Source organism: Drosophila rhopaloa, unplaced genomic scaffold (genome assembly GCF_018152115.1).
Source record: "Drosophila rhopaloa isolate 14029-0021.01 unplaced genomic scaffold, ASM1815211v1 contig_115, whole genome shotgun sequence".
Lineage (NCBI taxonomy): Eukaryota > Metazoa > Arthropoda > Insecta > Diptera > Drosophilidae > Drosophila > Drosophila rhopaloa.
This window is the reverse complement of record NW_025334990.1, coordinates 5,975,974-5,988,015: the sequence shown is the minus strand read 5'-3', so window position 1 is coordinate 5,988,015 and position 12,042 is coordinate 5,975,974. Positions and strand designations below refer to the sequence as shown.

General features: G+C 37.0%; 1 protein-coding gene across 1 annotated transcript; it reads left to right on the top strand.

The window, feature by feature from the left end:
* Nucleotides 1-4,354: 4,354 nt before the first annotated feature.
* On the top strand, nucleotides 4,355-5,694 carry LOC108050939 (serine protease inhibitor 42Dd-like). The gene is made up of 3 exons (XM_017132855.2): nucleotides 4,355-4,370; nucleotides 4,430-5,512; nucleotides 5,570-5,694. The coding sequence occupies exons 1-3, from the start codon at nucleotides 4,355-4,357 to the stop codon at nucleotides 5,692-5,694; spliced, it is 1,224 nt and encodes a 407-aa protein (XP_016988344.2).
* The last annotated feature ends 6,348 nt before the right edge of the window (nucleotides 5,695-12,042 follow it).

Sequence of the window (12,042 nt, the reverse complement as noted above, 5' to 3'; positions counted from 1 at the left end):
TCATTGATAAAAACTACGTAATAACTAGGGGCAATAAAAAAGCATACACCGCAGAACGTCAGCAACCTTTACACAAAAACAACCGCAGATACTAAACAACAACATATGTTGAAAGAATGGCATCGAAAAAACGCACTTCAGTTTCAGCAGGAACAGCAAATGAAGTTGCAACAGCAGCAGTTGCAACAATGGCATGAGCAAAATTGAACTGTCTGTCAGTTTTTGTGACCTTTTACTACAACAAGCAACCAATTTATCGACGGCCTAAAAGCGTGTGAATAACAACAGAAGTTTCAGGGCTTCTCGCGGCTCCCCTTTTCATAACCCACACACAGTTTTTATGTAAATTCTAGCGATTTTGCCCCACACACATATGAACGTTTTAAAAGCGGATTTTCCGCCGTTTTTTACAAACTAAGAGCAGGGTTAAGGACTATTTTTGGGTTCTACTCAGAGGCGGATGGAGTTAGCTGTCGCTGAATTTACGGTTTGACACGCCTTGCCAAAATAGTTTTAGAGAGTGCGTTTTATGAGGCCCACGCAGTCATTGGTGCCACACGAATATGTGTTAATGTGCGAGATTCGGATTCGGATTAGGATTGGGCATTCGAGTTGCAGACGGAGCCTAAAATCTGAAGTGACATTTAAATGGGGCCCGAAAGTATGCAATGACATATGGAGTTGAAATGCACTATGGGCAAAAAATCACATTTAATTGCAGTTATTAAAAAATTAAATTAATGTTTAACATTTTGTGTTTTTTATTTAAAATCAAGTAAAGAGGATCCGTAAGAGAATTTTATAATTTATAGCGTTGCAAGCCAAAATGACCGGTTTAACTGAGATTTAAATATGTTTAACTTTATTTTTTAATCATTAAAAATTATGTTATGTGTTCAGGTGCTAAAAAATTGGGTTTTTAACTACTTCTAAAAAATGGGCTAAGCTGGAAAAAGTGGTTGTTTGCCCCATGGTAGAAAGGGGATTTTAGACAGGACGAGGAAAATGGAATCTACGAGAGTGAGAGTGTGGAGCACGGCTAAACAATTGTAAAAGTGTAAAATGTGTTAAGCCAACTGAAATGGGAAACCCCTCGACCTCTTACCCCCACCACCCATCCGCAGCTTAGCAACTTTTGTGATGCCCCAACTGCGACTTAGTTTCTACTTTGATGGATGCAAAGCTTTTTGTTGTGCACGAGCACTGAACAAAATCTGAATGTAAAAAACTACTTTCCAATATTAATTTAATTTTTATTTATTTTTTCAAAAGAATACAAAAGAACTTAAGTTTTAAAACTTGTTACGCCATCTAGAATTTTTAATTGAAAACAAAATATGAATAAAATGAAATGTTAAGTTTATTTGATCCATTTATCACTGTAAGCATAAAGTCAAATTTTGTACACCAGGAAATTCTTTAATTAATAATTTCAATTGTGAGCTTTTTCAGTTTGTAATATTTGAGAAAGAGAAATAGAAAAATTCAAATACAGAATATAGAGGGATGTTTAGATGAACCACATTTTTTTCTAAGTGCTAAAATGTTTCCCATATGTTTGAGTGCGTGTGTGTTTGTGCTGGATTTATTTGTGGCAACACAAAGATTTTTTAATGGCATCTTTTGTAGCAATTTTTTATACACTCTCCCTGGCTCAAACCCAAAGCCATTTCATAAGCACCCCGCGTGTGAGTGGATGGCTATATTTGTGGGACGGAGCATTTGATATGGGGTGCCACCAAGCTAAGGAGCGTAAGACGAGGCAGCGAGGGGTTAAGTCTCAGGAACTCTTTTTAGCACAAATAAACTTGGCTACATTGTTGCCCGGCTTTTGGCCATCCCTTCCCCTTGAACACCCACTCTCAGCGGGGAGGAAATGGAATGCGAGTGTGGGCGAATGCCTTTGAGTGTGTGCACTCAGGCAAGGTGTTTGCCTGCTAAATTATATAACAATGCAATGAACTGTAAAATACGCAGCTAAGTGCTGCTCCTTAGAGCTCGGCTTATTCCCAGCTCCGACTTCTTGGTCTCAAGCACTGAAAATGTGGCTGAAACGAAGAGAGAAGAGGTCTTGGGTGGAAAACTAGAAAAACTCATAATTGGACCGAGGTGACAGAAGACCTTTGTAGCCACGAAAAAAACATTAACTGGCTTAATTAGAGCATGCCAAATCAAATGGCAAAATTATGCAAATGTTTCGTTTCAGGGAAAGACAGTCAAGAATTATGGAACCACGAAGATATAAAAATAATTCGGCTTTAACATTAGTAAACACATAAAGCTTTAATAATTAAGGGTATAATTTTTTAATTTAAAATTAACTTTCTTAATATGTTTTTAAATATATATGAATTTCACGTGTAAAATATACTCCTTTTATTAGAATTTAAAGCGAATAACAGTTAGAATACATACAAAATTGTATTTATTTTTTCTTTACTAATTTTTTGGCTTAAGTAACAGACCTATTCGACTAGTAAGACTTTTTTGTGTCTCAAGGTCACCCACTTTTCCAATCCCCTAAGCCAGCACCCTTCACGGCACGCCACAATCTGTGTTAAATAATGAAAAACTAAATTAAACATTAAGATAAAAATAAAATGAGAAAATTATACAGCGCAAAGCGTCATTTCATAAAACAAACACACGCAAAAAATTCAGGGGTCAAGCACGCTTTTATAGGCTAAATATGAATTACCGCGAAAATATATAGCGCACAGTTAATTAAATCATAATGAGGTCTTCACATGCAGCCGAGGTTCAAAGGAAAAATCAATTAAACTTGGCACACTTTTTGGGTGCCGCCCCTTTTTAGTGTGCGTGTATGCGGGGTTGGAGAACAAACACATCTGAGTCAAAATCTCATTTCCAAAAGTCCCAGTTTTTTAAAACTTTTCGACTTTTGATTTGAACTGTTTTAAGAAATTCAAAGTAAATTTTTATTGTTATTTAATAACTTCTGATTGGGAATCAGATATCTTTAGCTCATCAATGCTTTATTAATTTTTCTTTTATAAACCAATTTAATACAATTAAGTTTAGTTTTAACAGATTATTCATAGAATTTACAAGCACATGTAGTCATCAAAACACTTAGCTTATTGTGTATAATCTTCAAAATCATTGCATCTCATTTAAAAGTTAAAAGACCGACGAAATTTTCTTAGGAATAAATCACAAAATGATTCATTCCTTTTTATTTAACTATAAGCTGATTTATTTTTTGAATTGCTTCAAATTGAGTTTATTGGTATGTTCTTATTGAACACAATCTCAAGTGCTTTCCAAGTGGACAAAAATAAGTAAAGTTTGCAATTCTAGGCCACAAAGTTGAGTTTAAAACCACTTACAGCTACGTATTAGAATATATGACATTTACAATTATACCTGTTGTCTTGGCCAAGTAAGAACTACAGAAAAATTACAGAAAAAATGTATTATTAACTTTAAAAATGTGATTAAACTATCTTATTTTTTCCACATAATAAATATTTCCCAATTTAATATACAAAATTTGACCTTCATTTATGTGATTTACTGGGAATTAAGTCATGGGTTTTTCAATTTTCTGATTGAATTTAAAACGAAATAAGATATATTAAAAATGATAAGCTATAGAGTATTTTCTTTAAAATCATTGTTTCTAGGAATATATAAATAAATATGCATTCCACTTTATTTCTAGAAATATAAAAATAATGAAAAAATACTTAAGTGACCCATAAAATTCCCGGTAGCCTTTTAAATTTGTCTATAACTTTCTTGGAAATTTTAATTAATTTTATTACTTAAACATGGAAATCCGACAACAAAAAATGTATTTAATTAGTTATTTTCCAGCATACACACTTATAAATACACTTTGTTTATAAAAAATTTTTAAAATTTATATAAAATTATGTATGTATGTATTGGCTATTCACTTAAAAAATATGACTCACACAAAATAAGCTAATTCAAATTGGTTTTAATATAATTCATAAGCACCGTTAAGATAAAAATGGGTTTCATAATTTTCATAAGCACCCTTATTGAATTAAATTCCTTTTCTAGGCCCTCTTAACCCTTTTGAAAGAACAAAGCACTGAAAACCGCAGCTAGAATGGCAACCTAGGCAAAGTAGCGCCTGCCCTGCCAGCAACATAGAAAAACCGATCTAAACCCCGTCTATGACACTACCATTACCGACTGCTTCTCCGGAAGTAGGGTCATGATCTGTACCATTTCTCTCTTATTCTAAAGCTCTGCTGCTGATGATTGGACTCGCAACGATCAGTTTTGTGGTGGAGCCGAAATCGAGCAGATCGTCCGCACGGAAGAATAAATTAATTTAAGTCAGCACCAGATCAGAAAAATGGCGAGCAAAGCCAGTGAGTTGTGATCCCATCCCCTCTCTTTTAATGAACTGATCTTATGAATCCTTTTCCAGCTATCCTGCTACTATTAATGGGTCACCTTCTGGTTGCCCGGACCTTTGCGCAGTACAACTTTGAAATTAAGGAGAAAGTGAACCTCAGTAGTCCTCCAGGCAACTTCAGCTACATGGACCGCTTCAGCTCCAAACTCTTCCAGAAAATCGCGAAGTCGAACCAGGGTAACGTCGGCATATCTCCCCTCTCCGTGCATGCACTGCTTGGCATGATCTATGCGGCATCTTCTGGGGAGACTTACCGCGAGCTGCAGCAAGTCGGGGAGTTCGGCAAGAATCACACTGATGTGGCCCTGGACTTCCAGCGACTGATCAAATTCAAGGATCATCTGGAGGCTTCCGAGCTGGCAATAGCGATGAGGGTCTACTACAACCAGCGGCTGGGTGGCATCAATACCACATTTGAGGAGTTCGCCAAGATCTACTATAACGCTAGCACAGTGCCCGTAGACATGAGCAACGGCGAGGTCACGGCCACCAAGATCAATGACTGGGTGGCGAATAGCACTGGGAACAAGATCCAGAACTTGATCTCGTCCGGCACCATTACACCTAATGTGCAGGACATACTGGTGAACGCCGTGTATTTTAAGGGACACTGGGAGCACGATTTCTCCACTAAAGCCACGTACCCCGTCGAATTCCGACACACTGACGGTAGAACTTCACAAGTGGCAATGATGCACAGCAAAGATGTCTACGGCCTGGCCGATCTGCCTGAGCTGGACGCCACCGCCCTGGAACTGGCCTACAAGGACAGTGAGACCAGCATGCTGATCCTGCTGCCCAATCGGCACGATGGACTGGCCGACCTTGAGCAAAAGTTGGCTTTACCGGAGTTCGATCTAAACCGGATCGCCCACCGCCTGGAACGCAAGTGGTTTGAAGTGGGTTTGCCGAAGTTCCGGATCGAGTTCGAGCAGGACATGACCGAACCCCTAAAGGAGCTGGGCCTCCGCCAGATGTTCTCGCAAAACTCGGAGGTGATCAACTTGCTCAATCAGCCAGTGGGCTTTGACCAGATCAAGCAGAAGGTCTACATCGATGTGGGCGAGGAGGGAACCGAGTCCGCGGCAGCTGCCTGTAAGATCTTACTCACTTTCCTCCCCGTGATCCATTACTAATAATTCTCTGTCCTAGATGCGATGCGTTTGATTATGGGCGGCTCTCCCATATTCATCGCCAACCGGCCGTTCGTTTTTGCCATCCGCACCCCCAGCTCAGTGCTCTTCGTGGGTCACGTGGAGGATCCAGTTGTGAAATGAATCAACTGCCGATGTCTACAACCGACAAGACAGGATTTTATTTCAGAAAAGAGCCTTGCCTCAATGCATTTGTAAAAAAAAACAATAAAGTTGTTTCAGAATTAAGGAATTTCATGTATTCTAATTCGACATGATCGTATTGTTCGTGGACCGACGGGAAAACCTTTCTAGCTGCCGGAAATTTCACTTTCTGAAATCATATTTGGGTGGAGAAGCACTTAACTCAGAAAAACAGATTGCCTCCCATGTAACTCGATTCTATATTGCTCCTGGCTGTGTAAACTGGATCTTGGGCAGGGTGTAACGACGCCTTTATCGACTGGCTAACCGAAATTTAGCCTGAAAGCCTACTACATTTGACACACCTAAACCTAAGCATGAACTAGTTTTGCCACCCGAAAAGGTTTTGTTGGTATTTTTATACCCTTGCAGAGGGTATTATAATTTCAGTCAAAAGTTTGCAACGCAGTGAAGGAGACATTTCCGAGCCTATAAAGTATATATATTCTTGATCAGCATCACTAGGAGAGTCGTTTTAGCCATGTCCGTCTGTCCGTCCGTCCGTTTCTACGCAAACTAGTCCCTCAGTTTTTAAGCTATCTGCTTGAAACATGCCCAAAAGTTATCTTTCTATTGCAGGTAGTATATAAGTTGGAACGATCGGAAATGCCATAACTTTGGTGTTTTTAAAGTTAGGAAGTTCGGTTTTTTTATAAGTATTAAGAATGCATCATATGAATAATTTTGGAGAATATAATTTACAGAATATTTTGCAAGAGTATATCAACTTCGGCTCCGCCCGAAGTTAGCTTTCCGTTCTTGTTAACAGCTGATACAGGTGGAGTTTGGAAAGTTTAATTTTGACACCTGTGAGTCGTCATATGATATACATTCCGATTCCGAATACTGTATTCATATTTTAACCTAGAAGGGAAATTTAAAAAAATTTAAAAACATGTTATTTTGTTTGGTAATGACATACTCGCTGGTTGAATAGAATCGTATCTGCCATTACTGTATATATTTTGATAGCACCTTAAAAACGTGAAATTCACAATTTTGAAATATTATTTCGAACAATGAAAATCTGCTGCGGAATCTCGCAGATAGATCATGTCTGTATTAGAAGACAACAAACAAATTGGTTCGATATCAAGGAACGCTGGGCTAAATGTATTTTTGGTTAAGAAGAAAATTTAATATTGTTAAAATATCTATACAAAACACGATGATTCGGAGTTGGATTTAGAGTTTATTATACCCTTGCAGAGGGTATTATAATTTTGGTCAAAAGTGTGCAACGCAGTGAAGGAGACATCTCCGACCCTATAAAGTATATATATTCTTGATCAGGATCACCTCCTGAGTTGATATAGCCATGTCCGTCTGTCCGTCTGTCCGTCTGTCCGTCTGTCTGTTTCTACGCAAACTAGTCTCTCAGTTTTAAAGCTATCGGATTGAAACTTTGCACACACCCTTCTTTCCTTTGCACGCAGTATATAAGTCGGAACGGCCGGGATCGGCCGACTATATCCTATAGCTGCCATATAACTGATTGATCGGAAATGCCATAACTTTCGTGTTTGTAAAGTTAGGAAGTTGGGATTTTCTATGGGTTTTATATTTGGCCAATCAATCCGACCTACCAAATTTCATAAGGATCGGCCGACTATATCCTATAGCTGCCATATAACTGATTGATCGGAAATGCCATAACTTTGGTGTTTGTAAAGTTAGAAAGTTGGGATTTTCTATGGGTTTTATATTTGGCCAATCAATCCGACCTACCAAATTTCATAAGGATCGGCCGACTATATCCTATAGCTGCCATATAACTGATTGATCGGAAATGCCATAACTTTGGTGTTTGTAAAGTTAGAAAGTTGGGATTTTCTATGGGTTTTATATTTGGCCAATAAATCCGACCCACCAAATTTCATAAGGATCGGCCGACTATATCCTATAGCTGCCATATAACTGATTGATCGGAAATGCCATAACTTTGGTGTTTGTAAAGTTAGGAAGTTGGGATTTTCTATGGATTTTATTTTTGGCCAATCAATCCGACCTATCAAATTTCATAAGGATCGGCCGACTATATCCTATAGCTGCCATATAACTGAACGATTGGAAATGCCATAACTTTGTTGTTGTTAAAGTTAGGAAGTTCGGATTTTTTATGAGTATTAAGAATGCATCATATGAATAATTTTGGAGAATATAATTTACAGAGTATTCTGCAAGGGTATATCAACTTCGGCTCCGCCCGAAGTTAGCTTTCCTTTCTTGTTTTAAATTGTTTGGGAGTCTAAAAAGATGATAAGCTTTTATTTTTAAAACTCACCTGGCGAGAAAAATCACTAAAAGTTAAATTACAAGCCATCACGTCCGGAGATCGATTTTCAAAGTTGAAGCAAATTAAAAACGTATACATATTATTGTTATTCACATTTTTCGACGAACATAGAAAGTGAACACAAATTTATAAATATATAACCACCCCGGTCTGAATACTAATGCTAGGAATTAATTAAATTATAATAGATTAATATGCTACTATTTAAATAGAGAATTACTTACTATGCTTATTGGACCTGTAAACCGTATTAAATAGAAAATAATGCAAATCGCAAAAAATGGAAAAATTAAAGGAATAACACTCAAAGAAAACTTTGAAATAGCTAATTTCATATGACTTCAAACATAAATAATATCTGAGATTAAAAAGAAGGAATTAAAGAAAAAGTAACTCTTTAATAATTTAAATTTATATCAATAAAATGCCAATTGTTTTATTATGAACATTACCCCACGCTACATTATTATCTGAATACACATATGCCTTTTATAAGTCTTTGGTATTTATTTCCATTATTAGGGAAATGATTATCAATAGCGAACATAAATAAAACAAGAAAGGAAAGCTAACTTCGGGCGGAGCCGAAGTTGATATACCCTTGCAGAATACTCTGTAAATTATATTCTCCAAAAATATTCATATGATGCATTCTTAATACTCATAAAAAATCCCAACTTCCTAACTTTAAAAACACCAAAGTTATGGCATTTCCAATCGTTCAGTTATATGACAGCTATAGGATATAGTCGGCCGATCCTTATGAAATTTGATAGGTCGGATTGATTGGCCAAAAATAAAACTCATAGAAAATCCCAACTTCCTAACTTAACAAACACCAAAGTTATGGCATTTCCGATCAATCAGATATATGGCGGCTATAGGATATAGTCGGCCGATCCTTATGAAATTTGGTAGGTCGGATTGATTGGCCAAATATAAAACCCATAGAAAATCCCAGCTTCCTAACTTTACAAACACCAAAGTTATGGCATTTCCGATCAATCAGTTATATGGCAGCTATAGGATATAGTCGGCCGATCCTTATGAAATTTGGTAGGTCGGATTGATTGGCCAAATATAACACCCATATAAAATCCCAACTTCCTAACTTTACAAACACCAAAGTTATGGCATTTCCGATCGTTCAGTTATATGGCAGCTATAGGATATAGTCGGCCGATCCCGGCCGTTCCGACTTATATACTGCGTGCAAAGGAAAGAAGGGTGTGTGCAAAGTTTCAATTCGATAGCTTTAAAACTGAGAGACTAGTTTGCGTAGAAACAGACAGACGGACAGACGGACAGACAGACGGACAGACAGACGGACAGACGGACAGACGGACATGGCTATATCAACTCAGGAGGTGATCCTGATCAAGAATATATATACTTTATAGGGTCGGAGATGTCTCCTTCACTGCGTTGCACACTTTTGACCAAAATTATAATACCCTCTGCAAGGGTATAATAAGAAAGGAATGCTAACTTCGGGCGGAGCCGAAGTTGTATATTATGTACATTATATTCTCCAAAATTATTCATATGATGCATTCTTAATACTCATAAAAAATCCCAACTTCCTAACTTTAAAAACACCAAAGTTATGGCATTTCCAATCGTTCAGTTATATGGCAGCTATAGGATATAGTCGGCCGATCCTTATGAAATTTGATAGGTCGGATTGATTGTCCAAAAATAAAACCCATAGAAAATCCCAACTTCCTAACTTAACAAACACCAAAGTTATGGCATTTCCGATCAATCAGTTATATGGCAGCTATAGGATATAGTCGGCCGATCCTTATGAAATTTGGTAGGTCGGATTGACTAACCAAATATAAAACCCATAGAAAATCCCAGCTTCCTAACTTTACAAACATCAAAGTTATGGCATTTCCGATGAATCAGTTTTATGGCAGCTATAGGATATAGTCGGCCGATCCCGGCCGTTCCGACATATATACTGCGTGCAAAGGAAAGAAGGGTGTGTGCAAAGTTTCAATTCGATAGCTTTAAAACTGAGAGACTAGTTTGCGTAGAAACAGACAGACGGACAGACGGACATGGCTATATCAACTTAGGAGGAGATCCTGATCAAGAATAAATATACTTTATAGGGTCGGAGATGTCTCCTTCACTGCGTTGCACACTTTTGACCAAAATTATAATACCCTGTGCAGGGTATAAAAACTTTGTATCCACAAAAATACCAATAAATTGCGTAATTAGAGCATGCCAAATCAAATGGCAAAATTATGCAAATGTTTCGGTTCGGGTAAAGACAATCAAGAATTATGAACCACGAAGATATCAAAATAATTCGACTTTAACATAAAATAATTAAGTGAACCATTTTTTAAATTTACCAAATATATTTAAAACAAGAAAGTAAACAAACTTCGGCAAGCCATTTATATTCTTCTTATTTGTTCACTTAAACATGAATTTCCTGCACAAAATTTGAATAGGATTTTTAAATTATTTATTTTCCAGCATACACAATTATTTATATCCTTTGTTTTTTACAAATTTAAAGCAAATAGGTACTTTTCTACATATTTTAAATTTACATATAATTGTATGTATTGACATGATAAAGTATAGGCTACTTACATAAAAAATATGAGTCACACATAATAATCCACTTCGAATTGATTTTAATACAATTCAAGAGCACCGTCAAGATAAAACAAGAAAGGAAAGCTAACTTCGGGCGGAGCCGAAGTTGATATACCCTTGCAGAATATTCTGCAAATTATATTCTCCAAAATTATTCATATGATGCGTTCTTAATACTCATAAAAAATTCAAACTTCCTAACTTTAAAAACACCAAAGTTATGGCATTTCCAATCGTTCAGTTATGTATATGGCAGCTATAGAATATAGTCGGCCGATCCTTATGAAATTTGATATGTCGGATTGATTGGGCAAAAATAAAACCCATAGAAAATCCCAACTTCCTAACTTAACAAACACTAAAGTTATGGCATTTCCGATCAATCAGTTATATGGCAGCTATAAGATATAGTCGTCCGATCCTTATGTAATTTGGTAGGTCGGATTAATTGGCCAAATATAAAACCCATAGAAAATCCCAACTTTCTAACTTTACAAACACCAAAGTTATGGCATTTCCGATCAATCAGTTATATAGCAGCTATAGGATATAGTCGGCCGATCCTTATGAAATTTGGTACGTCGGATTGATTGGCCAAATATAATACCCATAGAGAGTCCCAACTTCCTAACTTAACAAACAGCAGAGTTATGGCATTTCCGATCAACCAGTTATATGGCAGCTATAGGATATAGTCGGCCGATCCCGGCCGTTCCGACTTATATACTGCGTGCAAAGGAAAGAAGGGTGTGTGCAAAGTTTCAATTCGATATCTTTAAAACTGAGAGACTAGTTCGCGTAGAAACAGACAGACGGACAGACAGACGGACAGACGGACAGACGGACATGGCTATATCAACTCAGGAGGTGATCCTGATCAAGAATATATATACTTTATAGGGTCGGAAATGTCTCCTTCACTGCGTTGCAAACTTTTGACTGAAATTATAATACCCTCTGCAAGGGTATAAAAAAGAGGACGGAAGCTAACTTCGGCAAGCCGAAGTTTTAATACCCTTTCAGACTTTTCCGAATTTGCTAAAAATGAAAAAGTAGCGAAAGGAATAAGGTATATGTTCCTATGGGAGCTATAGGATATAGACGTCCGATCGTCACGCGCTATTACCCTAATCAAGGTATGCATAACAAATACGATTTGAAAAGATTAATGTCGATAGCTTATATACTGCGCGAAATATCCTAAAAATCATTAAATTTTAACCGATTTTACCCTACTGTACCTATGGGACCTATAGGATATAGACGTCCGATCGCCAAGCACTTTTACCCTGATCAAGGTACGCATAAAAAAATAAGATTTGGAAAGATTTATGTTAATAGCTTTTACACTGCGCGAAATATCTTCCATT

Coding starts and splice junctions, on each gene's coding strand:
- LOC108050939 (XM_017132855.2), top strand. Junction 5,513..5,569: donor CGAGTCCGCGGCAGCTGCCT/GTAAGATCTTAC, acceptor TCTCTGTCCTAG/ATGCGATGCGTTTGATTATG.